General features: G+C 50.2%; 1 protein-coding gene across 1 annotated transcript in view; it reads left to right on the top strand.

Annotated features, from left to right (window-relative positions):
• The window catches only part of LOC144156355 (protein slit-like), a 418661-nt gene that overhangs the window by 319648 nt on the left and 74105 nt on the right, over positions 1-24908 (top strand). The window contains 2 exon segments of the mRNA XM_077688358.1: positions 20822-20893; positions 22196-22359. Coding sequence (XP_077544484.1) covers positions 20822-20893; positions 22196-22359 — 236 coding nt within the window.

Genomic DNA, 24908 nt, shown 5'->3' with positions numbered 1-24908 from the left:
GGAATGCGTTCCGCCAACTCGCCCGCCGGCGCACGGGGAACGCCGGCCGCTTAGCCGCCGCCGGCTAAGGTCCCTTTCGCTGCGCCATCTACATTGTGCTCCGCGAGTTATGGACATTAAGAGCCCGCCGGAGAGAGCGAAGTCGGCGCTCCTGTTTATCTTGCTCCGTGGGCCAGGGTCTAATGGCTGCTTTGCTGCCGCTTGGCTGCTCACTCTCGCCATTGATCACTGGGCTGTCTGTGGATGCCCTTTAGTGCAAGCGAAACAATCAACCCAACCATCCAGCAGACACAGCTAGGCAGCAGGCTGTGAAATCTCAGGCATAAGTAACCTTTCACTAAATACTGTGTGCATAGTCCTTGATTTCACTCGTGATAATTAGGTGTAGGTAATAAAGCTGAGCCATTTTTTTAACAGCAGAGCTTGGTTTGTCTGCTATCGCCAGAAAAAAATACCAACAAAAAATACCGACCGCACGTGAGCGTGCGTCTCATGAAAAGGTCCCGGCGTCGTCCAGGCTTGCGTGTGGGCTTTCCCTAACGTTGGGCTTGCGCCACGTGAGGAGCTCGTAAAAAAGAAAAAGAAAAAAATACCGAGCGCACGTGAGCGTGCGTCTCATGAAAAGGTCCCGGCGTCGTCCAGGCTTGCGTGTGGGCTTTCCCTAACGTTGGGCTTACGCCACGTGAGGAGCTCGTTAAAAAGAAAAAGAAAAAATACCGAGCGCACGTGAGCGTGCGTCTCATGAAAAGGTCCCGGCGTCGTCCAGGCTTGCGTGTGGGATTTCCCTAACGTTGGGCTTGCGCCACGTGAGGAGCTCGCAAAAAAAATATCGAGCGCACGTGAGCGTGCGTCTCATGAAAAGGTCCCGGCGTCGTCCAGGCTTGCGTGTGGGCTTTCCTTAACGTTGGGCTTGCGCCACGTGAGGAGCTCGTAAAAAAGAAAAAGAAAAATACCGAGCGCACGTGAGCGTGCGTCTCATGAAAAGGTCCCGGCGTCGTCCAGGCTTGCGTGTGGGATTTCCCTAACGTTGGGCTTGCGCCACGTGAGGAGCTCGCAAAAAAAATATCGAGCGCACGTGAGCGTGCGTCTCATGAAAAGGTCCCGGCGTCGTCCAGGCTTGCGTGTGGGCTTTCGCTAACGTTGGGCTTGCGCCACGTGAAGAGCTCGCAAAAAAAAAAAATCGAGCGCACGTGAGTGTGCGTCTCATGAAAAGGTCCCGGCGTCGTCCAGGCTTGCGTGTGGGATTTCCCTAACGTTGGGCTTGCGCCACGTGAGGAGCTCGTAAAAAAGAAAAAGAAAAATACCGAGCGCACGTGAGCGTGCGTCTCATGAAAAGGTCCCGGCGTCGTCCAGGCTTGCGTGTGGGATTTCCCTAACGTTGGGCTTGCGCCACGTGAGGAGCTCGTAAAAAAGAAAAAAAAATCGAGCGCACGTGAGCGGGCGTCTCATGAAAATGTCCCGGCGTCGTCCAGGCTTGCGTGTGGGATTTCCCTAACGTTGGGCTTGCGCCACGTGAGGAGCTCGTAAAAAAGAAAAAGAAAAATACCGAGCGCACGTGAGCGTGCGTCTCATGAAAAGGTCCCGGCGTCGTCCAGGCTTGCGTGTGGGATTTCCCTAACGTTGGGCTTGCGCCACGTGAGGAGCTCGCAAAAAAAGAAAAAAAAATCGAGCGCACGTGAGCGTGCGTCTCATGAAAATGTCCCGGCGTCGTCCAGGCTTGCGTGTGGGATTTCCCTAACGTTGGGCTTGCGCCACGTGAGGAGCTCGCAAAAAAAGAAAAAAAAATCGAGCGCACGTGAGCGGGCGTCTCATGAAAAGGTCCCGGCGTCGTCCAGGCTTGCGTGTGGGATTTCCCTAACGTTGGGCTTGCGCCACGTGAGGAGCTCGTAAAAAAGAAAAAGAAAAATACCGAGCGCACGTGAGCGTGCGTCTCATGAAAAGGTCCCGGCGTCGTCCAGGCTTGCGTGTGGGATTTCCCTAACGTTGGGCTTGCGCCACGTGAGGAGCTCGCAAAAAAAGAAAAAAAAATCGAGCGCACGTGAGCGTGCGTCTCATGAAAATGTCCCGGCGTCGTCCAGGCTTGCGTGTGGGATTTCCTTAACGTTGGGCTTGCGCCACGTGAGGAGCTCGTAAAAAAGAAAAAGAAAAATATCGAGCGCACGTGAGCGTGCGTCTCATGAAAAGGTCCCGGCGTCGTCCAGGCTTGCGTGTGGGCTTTCCTTAACGTTGGGCTTGCGCCACGTGAGGAGCTCGTAAAAAAGAAAAAGAAAAATACCGAGCGCACGTGAGCGTGCGTCTCATGAAAAGGTCCCGGCGTCGTCCAGGCTTGCGTGTGGGATTTCCCTAACGTTGGGCTTGCGCCACGTGAGGAGCTCGCAAAAAAAATATCGAGCGCACGTGAGCGTGCGTCTCATGAAAAGGTCCCGGCGTCGTCCAGGCTTGCGTGTGGGCTTTCGCTAACGTTGGGCTTGCGCCACGTGAAGAGCTCGCAAAAAAAAAAAAATCGAGCGCACGTGAGTGTGCGTCTCATGAAAAGGTCCCGGCGTCGTCCAGGCTTGCGTGTGGGATTTCCCTAACGTTGGGCTTGCGCCACGTGAGGAGCTCGCAAAAAAAGAAAAAAAAATCGAGCGCACGTGAGCGTGCGTCTCATGAAAATGTCCCGGCGTCGTCCAGGCTTGCGTGTGGGATTTCCTTAACGTTGGGCTTGCGCCACGTGAGGAGCTCGTAAAAAAGAAAAAGAAAAATACCGAGCGCACGTGAGCGTGCGTCTCATGAAAAGGTCCCGGCGTCGTCCAGGCTTGCGTGTGGGATTTCCCTAACGTTGGGCTTGCGCCACGTGAGGAGCTCGCAAAAAAAGAAAAAAAAAATCGAGCGCACGTGAGCGGGCGTCTCATGAAAAGGTCCCGGCGTCGTCCAGGCTTGCGTGTGGGATTTCCCTAACGTTGGGCTTGCGCCACGTGAGGAGCTCGTAAAAAAGAAAAAGAAAAATACCGAGCGCACGTGAGCGTGCGTCTCATGAAAAGGTCCCGGCGTCGTCCAGGCTTGCGTGTGGGATTTCCCTAACGTTGGGCTTGCGCCACGTGAGGAGCTCGCAAAAAAAGAAAAAAAAATCGAGCGCACGTGAGCGTGCGTCTCATGAAAATGTCCCGGCGTCGTCCAGGCTTGCGTGTGGGATTTCCTTAACGTTGGGCTTGCGCCACGTGAGGAGCTCGTAAAAAAGAAAAAGAAAAATATCGAGCGCACGTGAGCGTGCGTCTCATGAAAAGGTCCCGGCGTCGTCCAGGCTTGCGTGTGGGCTTTCCTTAACGTTGGGCTTGCGCCACGTGAGGAGCTCGTAAAAAAGAAAAAGAAAAATACCGAGCGCACGTGAGCGTGCGTCTCATGAAAAGGTCCCGGCGTCGTCCAGGCTTGCGTGTGGGATTTCCCTAACGTTGGGCTTGCGCCACGTGAGGAGCTCGCAAAAAAAATATCGAGCGCACGTGAGCGTGCGTCTCATGAAAAGGTCCCGGCGTCGTCCAGGCTTGCGTGTGGGCTTTCGCTAACGTTGGGCTTGCGCCACGTGAAGAGCTCGCAAAAAAAAAAAAATCGAGCGCACGTGAGTGTGCGTCTCATGAAAAGGTCCCGGCGTCGTCCAGGCTTGCGTGTGGGATTTCCCTAACGTTGGGCTTGCGCCACGTGAGGAGCTCGCAAAAAAAGAAAAAAAAATCGAGCGCACGTGAGCGTGCGTCTCATGAAAATGTCCCGGCGTCGTCCAGGCTTGCGTGTGGGATTTCCTTAACGTTGGGCTTGCGCCACGTGAGGAGCTCGTAAAAAAGAAAAAGAAAAATACCGAGCGCACGTGAGCGTGCGTCTCATGAAAAGGTCCCGGCGTCGTCCAGGCTTGCGTGTGGGATTTCCCTAACGTTGGGCTTGCGCCACGTGAGGAGCTCGTAAAAAAGAAAAAGAAAAATACCGAGCGCACGTGAGCGTGCGTCTCATGAAAAGGTCCCGGCGTCGTCCAGGCTTGCGTGTGGGATTTCCCTAACGTTGGGCTTGCGCCACGTGAGGAGCTCGCAAAAAAAGAAAAAAAAATCGAGCGCACGTGAGCGTGCGTCTCATGAAAATGTCCCGGCGTCGTCCAGGCTTGCGTGTGGGATTTCCTTAACGTTGGGCTTGCGCCACGTGAGGAGCTCGTAAAAAAGAAAAAGAAAAATATCGAGCGCACGTGAGCGTGCGTCTCATGAAAAGGTCCCGGCGTCGTCCAGGCTTGCGTGTGGGCTTTCCTTAACGTTGGGCTTGCGCCACGTGAGGAGCTCGTAAAAAAGAAAAATACCGAGCGCACGTGAGCGTGCGTCTCATGAAAAGGTCCCGGCGTCGTCCAGGCTTGCGTGTGGGATTTCCCTAACGTTGGGCTTGCGCCACGTGAGGAGCTCGCAAAAAAAATATCGAGCGCACGTGAGCGTGCGTCTCATGAAAAGGTCCCGGCGTCGTCCAGGCTTGCGTGTGGGCTTTCGCTAACGTTGGGCTTGCGCCACGTGAAGAGCTCGCAAAAAAAAAAAATCCAGCGCACGTGAGTGTGCGTCTCATGAAAAGGTCCCGGCGTCGTCCAGGCTTGCGTGTGGGATTTCCCTAACGTTGGGCTTGCGCCACGTGAGGAGCTCGCAAAAAAAAAATATTGAGCGCACGTGAGCGTGCGTGTCATGAAAAGGTCCCGGCGTCGTCCAGGCTTGCGTGTGGTATTTCCCTAACGTTGGGCTTGCGCCACGTGAGGAGCTCGCAAAAAAAGAAAAAAATATTGAGCGCACGTGAGCGTGCGTCTCATAAAAATGTCCCGGCGTCGTCCAGGCTTGCGTGTGGGCTTTCGCTAACGTTGGGCTTGCGCCACGTGAGGAGCTCGCAAAAAAAATAAAAAAATATCGAGCGCACGTGAGCGGGCGTCTCATGAAAATGTCCCGGCGTCGTCCAGGCTTGCGTGTGGGCTTTCCCTAACGTTGGGCTTGCGCCACATGAGGAGCTCGCAAAAAATATCGAGCGCACGTGAGCGTGCGTCTCATGAAAAGGTCCCGGCGTCGTCCAGGCTTGCTTGTGGGCTTTCCCTAACGTTGGGCTTGCGCCACGTGAGGAGCTCGCAAAAAAGAAAAAAATATTGAGCGCACGTGAGCGTGCGTGTCATGAAAAGGTCCCGGCGTCGTCCAGGCTTGCGTGTGGGCTTTCCCTAACGTTGGGCTTGCGCCACGTGAGGAGCTCGCAAAAAAATAAAAACAAAAAATATCGAGCGCACGTGAGCGTGCGTCTCATGAAAATGTCCCGGCGTCGTCCAGGCTTGCGTGTGGGCTTTCGCCTTCGAGAGAAGCTCTCACTATTACTGGCCATTCAACTGAGTGGGCATGAAAGTATTGTTGTTGGTTATGTTGACTTCCAAGCCAAACACGAGTAAACAAAAAACTAGCGTACCAAAATACATAATCAGAACAGATGCAGGATGAAGTTTGTTGACTAACCGGGTTGAAGAAGGCAGAAGGCAGTGGGGCAAAGGTTAGGGAAATAAAATCCATACGGTAATTGTGAACGAAGTTATGAGACGCTACCAGACGACCAGACGCTACCAGGCGAGCTCCTCACGTGGGCTTGCGCCACGTGAGGAGCTCGCAAAAAAAAAAATATCGAGCGCACGTGAGCGTGCGTCTCATGAAAATGTCCCGGCGTCGTCCAGGCTTGCGTGTGGGCTTTCCCTAACGTTGGGCTTGCGCCACATGAGGAGCTCGCAAAAAATATCGAGCGCACGTGAGCGTGCGTCTCATGAAAATGTCCCGGCGTCGTCCAGGCTTGCGTGTGGGCTTTCGCCTTCGAGAGAAGCTCTCACTATTACTGGCCATTCAACTGAGTGGGCATGAAAGTATTGTTGTTGGTTATGTTGACTTCCAAGCCAAACACGAGTAAACAAAAAACTAGCGTACCAAAATACATAATCAGAACAGATGCAGGATGAAGTTTGTTGACTAACCGGGTTGAAGAAGGCAGAAGGCAGTGGGGCAAAGGTTAGGGAAATAAAATCCATACGGTAATTGTGAACGAAGTTATGAGACGCTACCAGACGACCAGACGCTACCAGGCGAGCTCCTCACGTGGGCTTGCGCCACGTGAGGAGCTCGCAAAAAAAAAAATATCGAGCGCACGTGAGCGTGCGTCTCATGAAAATGTCCCGGCGTCGTCCAGGCTTGCGTGTGGGCTTTCCCTAACGTTGGGCTTGCGCCACATGAGGAGCTCGCAAAAAATATCGAGCGCACGTGAGCGTGCGTCTCATGAAAATGTCCCGGCGTCGTCCAGGCTTGCGTGTGGGCTTTCGCCTTCGAGAGAAGCTCTCACTATTACTGGCCATTCAACTGAGTGGGCATGAAAGTATTGTTGTTGGTTATGTTGACTTCCAAGCCAAACACGAGTAAACAAAAAACTAGCGTACCAAAATACATAATCAGAACAGATGCAGGATGAAGTTTGTTGACTAACCGGGTTGAAGAAGGCAGAAGGCAGTGGGGCAAAGGTTAGGGAAATAAAATCCATACGGTAATTGTGAACGAAGTTATGAGACGCTACCAGACGACCAGACGCTACCAGGCGAGCTCCTCACGTGGGCTTGCGCCACGTGAGGAGCTCGCAAAAAAAAAAATATCGAGCGCACGTGAGCGTGCGTCTCATGAAAATGTCCCGGCGTCGTCCAGGCTTGCGTGTGGGCTTTCCCTAACGTTGGGCTTGCGCCACATGAGGAGCTCGCAAAAAATATCGAGCGCACGTGAGCGTGCGTCTCATGAAAATGTCCCGGCGTCGTCCAGGCTTGCTTGTGGGCTTTCCCTAACGTTGGGCTTGCGCCACGTGAGGAGCTCGCAAAAAAGAAAAAAATATTGAGCGCACGTGAGCGTGCGTGTCATGAAAAGGTCCCGGCGTCGTCCAGGCTTGCGTGTGGGCTTTCCCTAACGTTGGGCTTGCGCCACGTGAGGAGCTCGCAAAAAAATAAAAAAAAAATATCGAGCGCACGTGAGCGTGCGTCTCATGAAAATGTCCCGGCGTCGTCCAGGCTTGCTTGTGGGCTTTCCCTAACGTTGGGCTTGCGCCACGTGAGGAGCTCGCAAAAAAGAAAAAAATATTGAGCGCACGTGAGCGTGCGTGTCATGAAAAGGTCCCGGCGTCGTCCAGGCTTGCGTGTGGGCTTTCCCTAACGTTGGGCTTGCGCCACGTGAGGAGCTCGCAAAAAAATAAAAACAAAAAATATCGAGCGCACGTGAGCGTGCGTCTCATGAAAATGTCCCGGCGTCGTCCAGGCTTGCGTGTGGGCTTTCGCCTTCGAGAGAAGCTCTCACTATTACTGGCCATTCAACTGAGTGGGCATGAAAGTATTGTTGTTGGTTATGTTGACTTCCAAGCCAAACACGAGTAAACAAAAAACTAGCGTACCAAAATACATAATCAGAACAGATGCAGGATGAAGTTTGTTGACTAACCGGGTTGAAGAAGGCAGAAGGCAGTGGGGCAAAGGTTAGGGAAATAAAATCCATACGGTAATTGTGAACGAAGTTATGAGACGCTACCAGACGACCAGACGCTACCAGGCGAGCTCCTCACGTGGGCTTGCGCCACGTGAGGAGCTCGCAAAAAAAAAAATATCGAGCGCACGTGAGCGTGCGTCTCATGAAAATGTCCCGGCGTCGTCCAGGCTTGCGTGTGGGCTTTCCCTAACGTTGGGCTTGCGCCACATGAGGAGCTCGCAAAAAATATCGAGCGCACGTGAGCGTGCGTCTCATGAAAATGTCCCGGCGTCGTCCAGGCTTGCGTGTGGGCTTTCGCCTTCGAGAGAAGCTCTCACTATTACTGGCCATTCAACTGAGTGGGCATGAAAGTATTGTTGTTGGTTATGTTGACTTCCAAGCCAAACACGAGTAAACAAAAAACTAGCGTACCAAAATACATAATCAGAACAGATGCAGGATGAAGTTTGTTGACTAACCGGGTTGAAGAAGGCAGAAGGCAGTGGGGCAAAGGTTAGGGAAATAAAATCCATACGGTAATTGGGAACGAAGTTATGAGACGCTACCAGACGACCAGACGCTACCAGGCGAGCTCCTCACGTGGGCTTGCGCCACGTGAGGAGCTCGCAAAAAAAAAAATATCGAGCGCACGTGAGCGTGCGTCTCATGAAAATGTCCCGGCGTCGTCCAGGCTTGCGTGTGGGCTTTCCCTAACGTTGGGCTTGCGCCACATGAGGAGCTCGCAAAAAATATCGAGCGCACGTGAGCGTGCGTCTCATGAAAATGTCCCGGCGTCGTCCAGGCTTGCTTGTGGGCTTTCCCTAACGTTGGGCTTGCGCCACGTGAGGAGCTCGCAAAAAAGAAAAAAATATTGAGCGCACGTGAGCGTGCGTGTCATGAAAAGGTCCCGGCGTCGTCCAGGCTTGCGTGTGGGCTTTCCCTAACGTTGGGCTTGCGCCACGTGAGGAGCTCGCAAAAAAATAAAAAAAAAATATCGAGCGCACGTGAGCGTGCGTCTCATGAAAATGTCCCGGCGTCGTCCAGGCTTGCGTGTGGGCTTTCGCCTTCGAGAGAAGCTCTCACTATTACTGGCCATTCAACTGAGTGGGCATGAAAGTATTGTTGTTGGTTATGTTGACTTCCAAGCCAAACACGAGTAAACAAATAACTAGCGTACCAAAATACATAATCAGAACAGATGCAGGATGAAGTTTGTTGACTAACCGGGTTGAAGAAGGCAGAAGGCAGTGGGGCAAAGGTTAGGGAAATAAAATCCATACGGTAATTGTGAACGAAGTTATGAGACGCTACCAGACGACCAGACGCTACCAGGCGAGCTCCTCACGTGGGCTTGCGCCACGTGAGGAGCTCGCAAAAAAGAAAAAATACCGAGCGCACGTGAGCGTGCGTCTCATGAAAATGTCCCGGCGTCGTCCAGGCTTACGTGTGGGCTTTCCCTAACGTTGGGCTTGCGCCACGTGAGGAGCTCGCAAAAAATATCGAGCGCACGTGAGCGTGCGTCTCATGAAAAGGTCCCGGCGTCGTCCAGGCTTGCGTGTGGGCTTTCCCTAACGTTGGGCTTGCGCCACGTGAGGAGCTCGCAAAAAATATCGAGCGCACGTGAGCGTGCGTCTCATGAAAAGGTCCCGGCGTCGTCCAGGCTTACGTGTGGGCTTTCCCTAACGTTGGGCTTGCGCCACGTGAGGAGCTCGCAAAAAATATCGAGCGCACGTGAGCGTGCGTCTCATGAAAAGGTCCCGGCGTCGTCCAGGCTTGCGTGTGGGCTTTCCCTAACGTTGGGCTTGTGCCACGTGAGGAGCTCGCAAAAAATATCGAGCGCACGTGAGCGTGCGTCTCATGAAAAGGTCCCGGCGTCGTCCAGGCTTACGTGTGGGCTTTCCCTAACGTTGGGCTTGCGCCACGTGAGGAGCTCGCAAAAAATATCGAGCGCACGTGAGCGTGCGTCTCATGAAAAGGTCCCGGCGTCGTCCAGGCTTACGTGTGGGCTTTCCCTAACGTTGGGCTTGCGCCACGTGAGGAGCTCGCAAAAAATATCGAGCGCACGTGAGCGTGCGTCTCATGAAAAGGTCCCGGCGTCGTCCAGGCTTGCGTGTGGGCTTTCCCTAACGTTGGGCTTGTGCCACGTGAGGAGCTCGCAAAAAATATCGAGCGCACGTGAGCGTGCGTCTCATGAAAAGGTCCCGGCGTCGTCCAGGCTTACGTGTGGGCTTTCCCTAACGTTGGGCTTGCGCCACGTGAGGAGCTCGCAAAAAATATCGAGCGCACGTGAGCGTGCGTCTCATGAAAAGGTCCCGGCGTCGTCCAGGCTTGCGTGTGGGCTTTCCCTAACGTTGGGCTTGTGCCACGTGAGGAGCTCGCAAAAAATATCGAGCGCACGTGAGCGTGCGTCTCATGAAAAGGTCCCGGCGTCGTCCAGGCTTACGTGTGGGCTTTCCCTAACGTTGGGCTTGCGCCACGTGAGGAGCTCGCAAAAAATATCGAGCGCACGTGAGCGTGCGTCTCATGAAAAGGTCCCGGCGTCGTCCAGGCTTGCGTGTGGGCTTTCCCTAACGTTGGGCTTGCGCCACGTGAGGAGCTCGCAAAAAATATCGAGCGCACGTGAGCGTGCGTCTCATGAAAAGGTCCCGGCGTCGTCCAGGCTTGCGTGTGGGCTTTCCCTAACGTTGGGCTTGTGCCACGTGAGGAGCTCGCAAAAAATATCGAGCGCACGTGAGCGTGCGTCTCATGAAAAGGTCCCGGCGTCGTCCAGGCTTACGTGTGGGCTTTCCCTAACGTTGGGCTTGCGCCACGTGAGGAGCTCGCAAAAAATATCGAGCGCACGTGAGCGTGCGTCTCATGAAAAGGTCCCGGCGTCGTCCAGGCTTGCGTGTGGGCTTTCCCTAACGTTGGGCTTGTGCCACGTGAGGAGCTCGCAAAAAATATCGAGCGCACGTGAGCGTGCGTCTCATGAAAAGGTCCCGGCGTCGTCCAGGCTTACGTGTGGGCTTTCCCTAACGTTGGGCTTGCGCCACGTGAGGAGCTCGCAAAAAATATCGAGCGCACGTGAGCGTGCGTCTCATGAAAAGGTCCCGGCGTCGTCCAGGCTTGCGTGTGGGCTTTCCCTAACGTTGGGCTTGTGCCACGTGAGGAGCTCGCAAAAAATATCGAGCGCACGTGAGCGTGCGTCTCATGAAAAGGTCCCGGCGTCGTCCAGGCTTACGTGTGGGCTTTCCCTAACGTTGGGCTTGCGCCACGTGAGGAGCTCGCAAAAAATATCGAGCGCACGTGAGCGTGCGTCTCATGAAAAGGTCCCGGCGTCGTCCAGGCTTGCGTGTGGGCTTTCCCTAACGTTGGGCTTGCGCCACGTGAGGAGCTCGCAAAAAATATCGAGCGCACGTGAGCGTGCGTCTCATGAAAAGGTCCCGGCGTCGTCCAGGCTTGCGTGTGGGCTTTCCCTAACGTTGGGCTTGCGCCACGTGAGGAGCTCGCAAAAAATATCGAGCGCACGTGAGCGTGCGTCTCATGAAAAGGTCCCGGCGTCGTCCAGGCTTACGTGTGGGCTTTCCCTAACGTTGGGCTTGCGCCACGTGAGGAGCTCGCAAAAAATATCGAGCGCACGTGAGCGTGCGTCTCATGAAAAGGTCCCGGCGTCGTCCAGGCTTGCGTGTGGGCTTTCCCTAACGTTGGGCTTGTGCCACGTGAGGAGCTCGCAAAAAATATCGAGCGCACGTGAGCGTGCGTCTCATGAAAAGGTCCCGGCGTCGTCCAGGCTTACGTGTGGGCTTTCCCTAACGTTGGGCTTGCGCCACGTGAGGAGCTCGCAAAAAATATCGAGCGCACGTGAGCGTGCGTCTCATGAAAAGGTCCCGGCGTCGTCCAGGCTTACGTGTGGGCTTTCCCTAACGTTGGGCTTGCGCCACGTGAGGAGCTCGCAAAAAATATCGAGCGCACGTGAGCGTGCGTCTCATGAAAAGGTCCCGGCGTCGTCCAGGCTTGCGTGTGGGCTTTCCCTAACGTTGGGCTTGTGCCACGTGAGGAGCTCGCAAAAAATATCGAGCGCACGTGAGCGTGCGTCTCATGAAAAGGTCCCGGCGTCGTCCAGGCTTACGTGTGGGCTTTCCCTAACGTTGGGCTTGCGCCACGTGAGGAGCTCGCAAAAAATATCGAGCGCACGTGAGCGTGCGTCTCATGAAAAGGTCCCGGCGTCGTCCAGGCTTACGTGTGGGCTTTCCCTAACGTTGGGCTTGCGCCACGTGAGGAGCTCGCAAAAAATATCGAGCGCACGTGAGCGTGCGTCTCATGAAAAGGTCCCGGCGTCGTCCAGGCTTGCGTGTGGGCTTTCCCTAACGTTGGGCTTGTGCCACGTGAGGAGCTCGCAAAAAATATCGAGCGCACGTGAGCGTGCGTCTCATGAAAAGGTCCCGGCGTCGTCCAGGCTTACGTGTGGGCTTTCCCTAACGTTGGGCTTGCGCCACGTGAGGAGCTCGCAAAAAATATCGAGCGCACGTGAGCGTGCGTCTCATGAAAAGGTCCCGGCGTCGTCCAGGCTTACGTGTGGGCTTTCCCTAACGTTGGGCTTGCGCCACGTGAGGAGCTCGCAAAAAATATCGAGCGCACGTGAGCGTGCGTCTCATGAAAAGGTCCCGGCGTCGTCCAGGCTTGCGTGTGGGCTTTCCCTAACGTTGGGCTTGTGCCACGTGAGGAGCTCGCAAAAAAAATAAAAAAAAATTACACCCACCTCCCCTCGCGGGAACCCTGGTGTGATGCGACGCTGAAAGGTGTTCAAGCGCAAGCGGGGAGCAACCGTCGACCGAAAGGCCGCCGGAGAGCGGCACACTAGTTATATGCGCAGCGCGCCCGAAGGAGAGGAGACCGCAGAGAGAGAGAGTACTGCACATGCGCAGCACCGCCCACCGGCGGAGTGAGAGCGCGCTAGGCCGCACACCCGCAGGTGTTGAGAGAGAGTGTTCGCTCTCACCTGGGCACGCGCCGGCGCCAGTGCGTCTGCCGCGGCTATGACGCAACACAATCCAACACAATTCACTTTAATCCAATCCAATCCAATCCAATGCCCATTCGCGAGAAAGTTCGCTATCGGAGAGGAGAGGGGTGAGCGGAGGAGAATGCGGACGCCGCCGCCGACGTACGCGCGCAGGAAGGACAGGGCCGCCGACAAAAGATGCTCTCAGCGTCGCATCTAATAAAAAAATGAGTAAGTCTCGTGCCCCGCGCGGGGTACGAGATCTGGCCCCCTCGCGGTGGCTCCTGCCCCGCAGAAGTGACGTCAAACTAAACTAGTCACGTGACTTTCTGTGGCGTCACTAATTTTTTTTTTTTGCACATTTGAAGACGTTGGTTGACGGCGTGTGTGCGCCATGTGGGATTCCGGCCTTGGCTCCAACCGCAAGCCTGCGCAACGTTACATCCTTATCGCCTTGCTCAGCGGCTGCCTCGCGGCGCTTTTTTCTTGTTGGGAAGATTGTTTGCAGTTATTTATTGAGTATTTTTCGTGAACTTGCTGCTGCTAGTCTTGGTAAGCCTAACGCATCCTATTTTGGCAAGTTGCTTCGCCCCGCTTTTTTCCGTGCTCCTTTTGTTGCCATTAAATATGTTGCTAGCTTCATATTGTCTTGCAGTTCACGTGCCATCGGCTTTATGCTCCTGCATTCGTTGTCTACTTGTTCCGATCGCTACTTGCATTCCAAGCCTTGTATTTTGATTCTGGCGTGAAACGTGTTACGTGCGAATCAGTTTTCCAGCGCTTTGCGCCGTGGCTAACGAGGTAGCTGACTTTGATGACGTGATAACGCGAGCAACGCAGTGTTAGCGCACTCAGTGTGCACGAATCAAGTATCGTCAGGTAGCGCAGGGCATCGTCGAACGCAATCCGTCCTCGCATGTAGCCTGTTCTGCAATTTTTCTCGCGGGGCACTGCAAGAAACGTTACTACCCCGCGAAACGATCCGTGCACGCTGCATGCAGGGAGCGCAGCTCCACTTTCGTGGGTGGCCTGGTGAATGGGAGAGCCCAGCAGCCGCCCGTCCATGGGCAGCATAGGTACTTAGCTATCGCTGAAACCAGCCACTCACTGGCTCGCTTCCTGTGCAAGGAGGCTCAAGCTCCAAATGTGCGAGTTCGGGAGAAGTCAAGCCGATAAGATCGCCGTGTGTGCCAAGCTTGACACTTGTGTTAAATAGTGCTTTCAAGTTTTGTGTGCTCAAGGTAAACAAGTGGCTCTTGTTGTTCATCTATGTTTTTCGAATTTGTTGCTTTGAATAATACTATTGTGCTTTCATGATATGCAAGACTTCAAATGAGCTGCGAATTCTAAGCAATCTCTAGGCAGCCATTATTGAATGCACAGGAAACAACGTTTTGTCTACCTTGAAATTTTCTACATGGGGTACGTGGAACTGCCAGCTAGCAAGTTTAATGAAAGGTTGTTATCTGCTCAATTATAGTAAAGAGGTAGCAAGGGATAGATAGGATAGCCCTCCCTCCTCACCAGCTGATCGTCTGGTAGCGTCTCATAACTTCGTTCACAATTACCGTATGGATTTTATTTCCCTAACCTTTGCCCCACTGCCTTCTGCCTTCTTCAACCCGGTTAGTCAACAAACTTCATCCTGCATCTGTTCTGATTATGTATTTTGGTACGCTAGTTTTTTGTTTACTCGTGTTTGGCTTGGAAGTCAACATAACCAACAACAATACTTTCATGCCCACTCAGTTGGATGGCCAGTAATGGTGAGAGCTTCTCTCGAAGGCTTACAGAGGATTCACGAATTCTGATTGACTGTGGCATCAATGTACCCATCCGGAGCCCCCTGTGGAATTCAACTCGACGTTAATACTTGTGTTCACAGCTGGTAATTGTCTGCTCTGTGTTTGGGGGAGGGGGGTGAACAGTAAAAGTTTCTAATTGCAAGGAGATATTTCATGTTCTTTTGCTTTTTAACTCTGTGCTGTGTAAAAAACTGTTTCAGCTAATTGCTTAAGTGACTATGCTTAGTCGTAAGGGCCATAATGCAGTGTCCAATATTTTGTTTGCACCGATGCATACCTAGCAGAGCCCAACTGCTAGAAAGCACATTCTCTGGGCACTGAAACTATTTTTTAAGCTAACAAGCCTAAAAAACAGGTTATGGAGCACATCTACGAGGGAATGGTTCTTGTACAGCTTGACATTATCCTCTCCCGAGAGTACTTAACACCTTGTGCAGGAACTGGAGCCGAGGGGACGTGAATGTCTTTATTGATGTTTGTGAATATATTGCAGTACAGCTGAAAGCTGTATCCTGGAAGGCTTCAACAATAAAATGACTCCAGTGAACGTACTTCTGCTTTGGTGTCAATGAGCAGCATGTGAGCATTGATAAGTGCTTCGCTGTTGACATTTTTGTTAGACAAAAACAGGCTTGATCAGGCACTGTAGCAAGTCTTCATGAAAAAACACAGGAAAGAAACTGGACAAAAAAGCTGCGAACACATGGACACTGTTCATCACGGCACCTTTTCTTGTACTTCAGTACTGTTATTGTCGCTGTATTTTTCCCAATATAAACTAACTCTCCCAGATTCACACCTTCAGACATAAAGCAAACATGGTGTTTGTCAATGACAAGTGATTCTACCAAAATTCCGTGGCTGTGAAAAAAGTCAGTGAGTAGCTCTACTTTCTCTGCACAGTCTGTGGTGTGAAGTTCCTTTTCCAAACAAAACGCAAGGGTTTCATGGCACAATACACAGAAAAAATGCCAAATAAGCAAGTGATGCCTTCTAGCACTACACTACAGTCCTGCAGGAAAGCCAAACAACCAAGTGATCTTTTTGCTTGAGTGCAAAGCTCTGCAGAGAAGCCAAGAAAGATTCCTTTTTTGTTGACACCAAAGCTCTGCTGGAAAGCCAAAACGTGTGGCTTATGTCTGCTGATTTGCTGTAAGACGGGCATGTGAATGTATTGCAGTAAGGCATTTGTTGTGTACATGTCCTTCATACCTAGGTAAATATGAACCAGGCTGGCTGTGTAACAAAAACGTCAAGTGAGGTAACAACCAAATGTTTTATGTAAAATGTTAGAATACTGTTTGTTATAAATAGCAATTAATGTTTTAATATGGTTTTGACAGTAGTTAAGTGACCTGTTGGAAATCATAGGCTAAAACTAATCAGAAGCAATGTTTCATACAGCTGCAATCATGTGAAATAGCAAAAGAATGGTTTGGGCCCTAAATTCAGCAGGCATGTTCCAGCTGGGAATGTGTTTGTAGAGCACAACAATAATAAAGACATGGGAAAAAAGGGTGAGCTGAGTTGAGTTACCCCCAAAGTATTGGTAGACAGTTAGAATGCTTACAAAAATTTATAAATAGTTTGGATACCCTGAAACAATAGGGTAAACTTCACTTGCCCTGGTTTTAAATTTATTAGTACTGAGCTTAATGTACCCCACACAACACCATTGAAGAATGTTATGCCTGCATGGACACAGCAGCGTTTAAGGTATAACACAGTTTTATTTGAGCAGAGGTAAATAAGAGAATATTCCTTAATCAATCCATTTATACGTAAATTAGAAAAAGTAGGGTTTTTGAAGTGAAGCTCGGAAGCATGCTAAATGAAAGGGACAAATGGCGAGTTGATGTTATTACTAATCACAAATTTCAACTCAACCACCTTGCCGGAAACAAACCCCTTCCATGGAGGGAGTGTGTGTAATCGCAAGAGTTTTTAAAGAAAAGTTTGTGAATGCCCTGTACACGTAGGCCAGAAGGTATTTCGACACCCCAGCCGAGGACTCGGAGTCATCAGCGCTCTTTTCTGCTGTTTTGATGATCAAGGGATGTTTGTTCAGGAACCACCCCCTTTTCTCCCTTTGGCCACCATCTTTCTCAGTCACTGCATTCATGTGCTTGCTGTGGGAGCTAGCAAACATGAGGACCACCTATAGGCAGGATTACCTCAGGCTCGCACAATTACTGGAGAGGCTAAACAATGTTTTCAAGATCCCCAACTGTGAGCTTGCACTTTTTTTTTTGCGAAAAAAAACAAAGACATCTAGATAGGCCTTTGAGAGCTGTCTGAAATCACAAAAGTGAGTATTTTGTGCCCAAACTGGCCAGCTAACCTCACTAGTCGACCCACACGTTGAATGCCTCGCATAAAAATCAAGAGACTCACTGCATTGGCTTATTGCATGGCATTGTGTGGGTGGGCTTCTGGTTTCCACCTATGAAGCCTGTTGGTTGTGTTAGTGTCCAGTCCTGCTGTCAAACTTCTTTTGAGACTTGCACTGCCCTGGAGTGTACCACCGTGGATTCCTTGGAATTTATGTTGGCCATGAAAAATCCTAGTAAATCGTTACAAGCCCCTGAAGCTGGCTGGCAAGTGGGCATTTGTTTAGCGACCACTGTTTAGGGGCACAGTAGGCAAGCTGTTACAGAGGCTACGAAGAAAAAATACAAGGTTCGTTCATTAAAAAGACTTCTTTGCACAAAAAACAAATGACATCAATTTTATTGTAAACTTCAAACAAATAAGATAGTACAGAAAATGTGTAGAGCAGTGGAAGTTCCATACACACTTTGCAGCTATTTCTCTATGACATCACAGAATCTTGTTTGTGCAATTGACAGCCACCAACCTAACCCACCGCAAAAAAAGCATAACTGGGCAATTTCAGTGGGGCCTCCATTCCGTTTGATCGTATCACTTGAGTGCTAACGTACAGTTAACTCACAGATAACTGCATTTACAGTGCACGTCCATATGACGTCACTCGTGCCCATATTACATCAATGCAGTTTGAAATTGGGATGTTTTTCAACATTTCTTTTGGTTAAACTCGCACCATTACAGCCTTGACCTTTGCCTATCAATTACATTTGCAGTGTGCTCGCTGCTCATACCCATGGACACAAACCATCCGCTGAGACTTTCACGTTCGAGGCACATCTTCAGATTCTCTTTGACGTTGACTATTGAGCCTGCGTAGAACCCATTGGATTTTCATATGCTGGAGACATGATGGTCGGCCAAGTGTATACCCTTCCTGTTACCGTCTGTACAGCTTCTTCTCTGATCCTATCGGCTGGGTGTCCTGAATTAAGTCCCTTTGCATGAGGGGAATCGGTAAAATCTGGCCAACATAGCCACATATACAGAGACGTGAAGGTTATGCCAATGCAGCAGCTATGGCATGAAGCGCCTAGCTAGTGTACCTTTTGGAGGACGCAGTTCCTAATTTGTCATAGCATCATGTGTGTGCCAATGTGAGGAGCTGAATGCATGATGGAAACTACCCAGCCACAATCTGGGCCACGGGATACGAGACTGCCAATGTTCTCACTCTTTCACATTCTTTGTATCGCAGATGTATTTCTGCCACATTTTACTGTAGTGAAATGGCTCACCACTACAGCTGCAATAATTTCTTCTGAAAAATCTTTTCAAGCGCTGAATACCATGCATTTATGATGCAAGAAGCTCATGATCACCAGACCTTTCCGCGCACAAAACGTATTTCGGGTAAACAATTTTAAGCCACAATTCAATCCACTCGAAAATATATACAAAAAACGCGACAAACTGCCGATTTTGGGGTCTTTTTTGCTAATTTCCTTAAAGGGGAAACTACTGTGCTGGGTTGTACGCGGTACATGTGTGGGAACACCAATGATTACCTTTTCTAGCTATCCGTGGTTTGCACTTGTAATGCGCACATGCGACCAGTAAAATATCAGTGGCCGCGTCTAGCCTACGTCCTGAGCACTGTAAGTTCCGTGCTGCTGTCATTTTGAAAACACACTGCGATTTCAGGCTCTGAACTTGCCGTGGTGCAAACTGTTGATAGCAGATGCTGCCGCGCGGACATGCCGCAGCAGGCTCACATAATCACGCTCGGACGGTGTCTTTTCTTGCGTGGGACGTGGGTTGTTCGAACGGGGCCACTCGGCTGCGCGATGTCGTAGATCTAACGCAGGTAGTACCATCGGCATACAGCAGGCGGTCGCAGGTCAGCATTACTCGAGAGCGGATTTCGCTACCGTGTGGATAGGCTGGCTTGGTCCCCGCATACGGCAATGTTCTCGCACATTCTGATAGTGCTTCTAACTCTATCAACTCTGCTTCATCTACGTTGTCGACCCAAGAAATTCAGGCATTCAGGGCTTTCGGTACTTTCGGATACGCCATACTGCCAACAGCGGCAGCATCGGCGGCTTCCGCAAGAACGAACAAAAAAAATTCTTTTATAAGACTTCTAGCAAATGAGTGGCTTCCTAATTTTTTATTAAAATGTAAAAAAAATGTGCTTTTTGTATTCTACTACGCAATATAATAACAATTGCTGTTAATATGACGTCACTATGACGTATTTATGACGTCACGCGGGGCAGGAGCCGTTGCGAGGGGGCTAAATCTCGTGCCCCGCGCGGGGTTCCAGACGCTGCCTAAAAAAATACCAAGCGCACGTGAGCGTGCGTCTCATAACAAAGTCCCAGCGTCGTCCAGGCTCGCGTGTAGGCTTTCCCTAATGTTGGGCTTGCGCCACGTGAGGAGCTCGCAAAAAAATAAAAATAAAAAAACTTTTCGGTGTCTAGAGACGGCTCACTTGCAGCTTACAAGAAAGCAAAATCGCGTCTCTGCGGAACTCTGGAGAGAGAGAGAGAGAGAGAGATAAAACAGAATCCCGGGACGCTCGCCGCCGAGTCTGTACACAAAGCAGCCGCGTCGGCGGATTGCCTCGAAAGCGCGTCATCCCTATTTCATATTTGCCGCGCTTTCGAGGCACTTTTTCAAAGAAAGTGCTACGAGTTGTGCCGCGCCTCCTCCAGATGGCACCACGGGTCCCGCGACCGAGAGAAGACGCAGTGAAACATCCCCCTCGCGAGGGGCACGATCAAATGCAGAGCATATCCGGGGGCGCACGACGTTAAGTAGTTTGCGTTACGTTGATGTTGTTGCACTTGTGGCAACTGCTGACGAGGGAGCGCTCGTCAGCAGTAATTTGAATGAATCAACGATATAAGGCGCGTTCGTAGTGTCCAATTCTGTGTCGGCTTTGTGGCGCAGTGGGTAGAGCACCATGTACAATGCGTTCCGCCCGCAGGGTCGAGGGATCGAAACCGGGCGCCGGATAGTATTTTTTTTTTTTATATAGTAGGGAGGGGTGCGGTGCGGACTACGGACGTCAACGCGGGTGACATCGTGAGTTACTGAAATGCTCTGCATTTAAAAAATATTGAGCGCACGTGAGCGTGCGCCTTCTGACGAGTGTTCGTGGCATGATCTCTTGTGTGCTCATCTCTTTGCCAATTTGCGTGCATTCGCACCTTAAGTGGGGAGCACAGACCAGCTTGTGCTACAGACGCTGAGTTTGTGAAGCCGGTTGCCACCGGTTCCATTGCATGCTAACGCGGTCCACTTTGTGAAAGGTGTGAAATCCTGCAGGCTAAACAATCCGGGCCTGCCAGTCATGGAGAACTTTCAGCGGCAAGTTCGGAAATTCATGTGAGGCGCAACAGCTGGGGCTCCGACGAAGAGAGAGGGGCCGCCAGCTCTGCTCTTTCTCTAGCCTGCACTAGCACAAGATTTTTTTTAAAGCTGTGGTTGATTCCTTGGTCGTCGTCATCATCATCATCACCACCACCACCACCACCACCACCACCACCACCACCACCACCGCCACCACCGCCACCACCACCAGCCTATCTATGCCCACTGCAGGGCAAAGGCCTCTCCCATTAATCTCCAATTACCCCGGTCCTGTGATAACTGCGACCAATTTGTCCCCGCAAACTTCTTGATCTCATCTGCCCATCTAACTTTCTGTCGCCCTCTGCCTTCTCTGTCATAGGAATAGGTAAAACACGAAAGTTAAATGTGCAGCGAAATCTGCAGCTGAGCATGATTTGCGGGTAGCATGATTTGTGGCTGTCTTGTAGGTGTGCTTGGCGAGCGACGTCCTGCGAGCGGGTCGCTTCGGCAAAGGTGTACTGGCGTCATTTCCGTGACGGATATGACGACAGTGAAATCTTGGTGTACCCCAGCATAAAATACTGTCATGTTAAAATATAAAACCTGAAAACGAACAACCCTAAGCATAGCTTAGTCTTTAGTACTAAAGGTTGCTTCCCCGCAATAAGACCCTGTGTGCAGGGATGCACCTTTTACAGGCCGCTTGCTTCGTTGTACTGGCGTCATTTCCGTTACGAATATGAAGTTAGTGAAACCTTCGTGTATTCCGGAATGAAACACTTTCATGCTAAAAAAGGGTGACACAATTTGGTGGCAAACATTTAAATATATTGCAAATGTTTCAGATCCCTGTATGACAACAGCATCCAGTCGCTGGCCAATGGATCATTCGCACCTCTGAACAACATACAAACTTTGTGAGTATGGAGTACCATTGCTGACACTTTTTAGTTTTTTGTCCACTTGACGCTTACACGTATTGCCAATAATCCATAAAGGGTTCGTTGATGTAAGCATGCTACGCGAATCCCTTTTTGTGTCACTCTTCTCTGCAATAATCTAAAGCAAAGTGTTGCAGCATCTGTTTTCAACTAAATAGAGAACTAAAGGCAGGCAGGATAAATAATTGCTGTGCAAAGTCGTCATTTTAAAAGCACAGTTCCAGGGTACGAGTTTGATTAAAGGAGTACATAAATTGCATTTAGTTAGAGCCACTAAGTATCTAATGAATCTAGGTGTATTCATTGTTCCCACCAGAAGCTTTTTATTGTAAAGTATCGCAAAGCTTTTAATAAATGTATTATATAATTGCATGCACACTTCATAATTGAACACTGATTTTTCCTATTATTGCCACATATCAATCCTTTGTGTGGGCCATGTGCTCTTTAAAGATGAGAATAACAGGCTATCAGTTGCAACCGATTCAAGCAAGATTCACAATAAGCTTTGAACCTCCTTGTTTGTGGTGACGGAGGGGTATTTTGGATGAGAAAAAAACTGAGAACAGCAACATTTTCAGCATTATGGTCCACATTCATGTGAAAACGTGACTGAGGCTGAAGGCATGGCATTGATTTTTTTTCACTCTCTCTGCACTGTATCAGCCTTGCATGGCAGCTAAAATATTAATTTGCATAGAGAAAATCCTGTCGCTTTCGCTCCAGCTCTTTTTTGTGTTATTAATGAGTGCAGTGGAGTAAATTTGTCCAACACAAGCGGTCTTGCTGAGCTGACATTTCGCTGTACTTCGAAGAAAATCTTATGGCATGTGTGTGAGGCATAAGGCTAATTTAACTGGTATTATACTCTTATACTCTTTAGTGGTGCTAGCCAGCATCATGGAAGCACTCCCAGCGTGGCTTTGAATTGGCTGGCATAGCACGTATAACACATTGATTACTCCCACCACGGCATTGGGAAGAAAAACGGCTCATTAGGATCACAGCTCAGATGGCCGCAGAAGTTCACTATGGCATGTGGCATCCTCAGTACCTCCCTGATGATAGCAGGTACAGTGTAATGTCACCTAAATCAAGTAATCGTGATAGGACAGCTGTGAGACACAGTATGCGAGGAAGTTGAACAGGGGCACCTTTGCTGTGTACGTGCCTTTTGTGCCACGTTTCAAGTGTTTCCGTCTGCCTCTTGGAAGGCATTCAAGTGAAGTGGAGAGAGTCTCTGCGCGTCCATCGCCACGTGGCTCTTCTACCGTTCAGGCACCTGGCACGCAACCCATTCATCTGCGACTGCAACCTGCGCTGGCTGGCACTTTACCTGCACCAGCACCCTGTGGAAACGAGCGGCGCACGATGCGAAGGCCCCAAGCGCATGCACCGTCGGCGGCTTTCCATACTCGGTGACACAAAGTTCAAGTGCAAAGGTGCCTGCCATGTTGTCTACGCCCCCCACTCTTCCCTCCTAGCTAGTCCAGTACTGCACAGTTAAATGAACTTTCCAGCCCTGTTACACAAAAGGATGGCTTCTGACTTGCACAGATTCTCTGTATTATCAATATTTTCTTTTCTTTGCTAATTTGAAAATTTGAATGTGTTCAGGGCAGTGCTCAAGCTCTAAATATCTGTGCCAAATTCTATCCACAGGCACTTTGTAAGAGGATGGTAGCCATGAGGTAATGGGAACGTGTTAGTGAGAAGAGAAGATCCGGCAAATAATCCACTGCCTTCGGATAGCCCTGGTATACCTTTGTTGAGAAAAGTGGCTTTTTGTGGCTTCATGTTCTGTTGTTGAGCACCAGTATTTTTTGCTTTCAGGAGTGGTGTTGCCACACCTACAGATTTCTCTAGATATATATCATTTTTGTGATGATGTATAGATCTCCAGTTAACTTCCAAAAGCTCCCACTGTTAATGGCCCCGTGAATTATTTCCTCTCCTTGAAAGCAGTCAGCTCGCTGTGGCCCATGATCTTGTCATTTCAGTGTTTGTTCCATGAAAGCTGCTAGCATCAGTCATGGCTGTTCAGGGATCTGTCGCTTGTTTTGCTCTTTGTAGTGATACTGGCATTGTGTGGATGATCCTCAGTGCTGGAGTAAAATACACGGAGAACTTCCAGCACCATGGTAGGAATGATCAAGCACAGCATAGACTGTAGGGTTGGCCAGTTGTGGCTCGCCACTGACTCTGCCAGTGATCTTGCAAGGCCAACAGTAGGAACATTAGGTTGGCTTGGCAGAGGGCGAGAGGATTTGCAGTGATTCAGTGAAAGACCTGCCTTCAGGGTCAGGGCCGTACCCAGAGGGGGGTTTGGGGGTTCAAACCCCTCCCGAAATCTTTCCCAGGCAGCACGTAAACAATACTTACTGTTGCTTTCAGCAAAACTACCCCCTTCTCAAAATTCATAACCCCCCCCCGAAAAAATTTTCTGAGTACGGCCCTGTTCAGGGTTGCCTACTATAAAGACATCTCTAGACAGAGCTGCTCTGGGCAATTTTATCACACACTGTGATGTATTCGTGATTCCAAGCTTGTGGTCGCCATCTGGCAGCTAGCGCAAGCACCTTAACATTCAGGTCTGGTTGTTTTTTTCTCCGTGATGTGCGACTGACGCAGTGTTTGCACCAGTCATTTCTGACCACAAGCATCAAACTACGACGACATTATGATGCCGCCACACAGGAGCTCGGGTACAGAGAGCCCGAGTATAGGCTTTGGGCAGTGGTATGGTGGTGACAAACAACCAGTTCATACAGATGCTATGGCAAGTATCTTTACGATTGTGCCATGACAGCAAAAGAAATGGGTGACATTTTTTCTTTCCTCAGCAACTGCAATTTTTTTTTTTATAATTTTGGAAAGTAGTTTTGCCTGGAGGATACATAGCGAAGTCAGAGTGGAGTATGGAGCTTTCTACTGGTTCATTATTTCACACAAGCTGATACAATCCAGTCAGGCAAAGAAGTTTGGGCTGTTGTGCATTTGGCAAACACTCTGAAGTGAGGAACAGTTGCGGCTACCTCTGTCACTAAAAAGAAAGATGTTCAAGCCATCTGCACTGCTGCCAATGTCTTATGGGGCAGAAAGTTACTTAATAAAAGAAACCTCCAGTTGTCCCTAAAACGAGCCTCAGAAAGAAGGTGATAGAAGTAATGTTTGGGGATAGGAAACGAGCGTCTTGGATTAGGAAGAAAAACTTTGTGAGGTGGAATCTATCGCAGGCTGCTGGATGACCAAACGTGTTGTTGGTTTTACTGCCAGACAGCACCATCGGTCAAAGCTATTGACGGGATTCTGTGTGCCACAAAAAAATTAATGAAAACTGGAGAGAGAAATGCAGCCTGGTTTCAATATTAATTTCAAAGCAACTGATACTAGGTTTATCATCAAATCAAAGCCAGATCAGCTGTGAAAGTTCTGATCTTTATTATATTTATTTATTTATTTATTTATTGGTATTTATTCATTGTAAGTGCTCACCAACAGAGCTGGGCTTTTTCTGATGATGCATTGTGTATGTGAGGAATATAAGGCATACAAACAGGCAACATACAAGAAATGATGGGAAGTAAAAAAGGGGTAAAACTAGTAAGTGAGTAGAAACAAAGCAATCAAACAAAAAGATACTGTGTCTTTAGGGTCTCTTAAAGGATCCGTACTGACACGAAATTTCTCGCTTTCAGTTTTTATGCTGTAAAGAATACCTATTGGCCCAGTAATTACGAAAATCGAACCGAAAGCCGTCAGCCGCCAACACAGAATTAATTATAGCACGTTTATTGCAACCAGTTTCAAATTTGGTCGCCGCGCGGGAAAATGGCCGTTCGAAGGCCAGCGTGCAAGCGGGCCAGCCTTACGTCACGGTCTCACCCGTGACGTCAGGGACGTTCGCCGCATCGTCTGCTACGATTGCACATGGTCCGCACTCGCCCGAACAGTCGACATGTCGTCTGAATCGTCAGACCCCTAGTAGCAC

Source organism: Haemaphysalis longicornis, unplaced genomic scaffold, assembly GCF_048455015.1.
Source record: "Haemaphysalis longicornis isolate Haplotype H1 unplaced genomic scaffold, Haemaphysalis longicornis Haplotype H1 scaffold_1, whole genome shotgun sequence".
Lineage (NCBI taxonomy): Eukaryota > Metazoa > Arthropoda > Arachnida > Ixodida > Ixodidae > Haemaphysalis > Haemaphysalis longicornis.
This window is presented reverse-complemented; position numbering and strand designations above follow the sequence as displayed.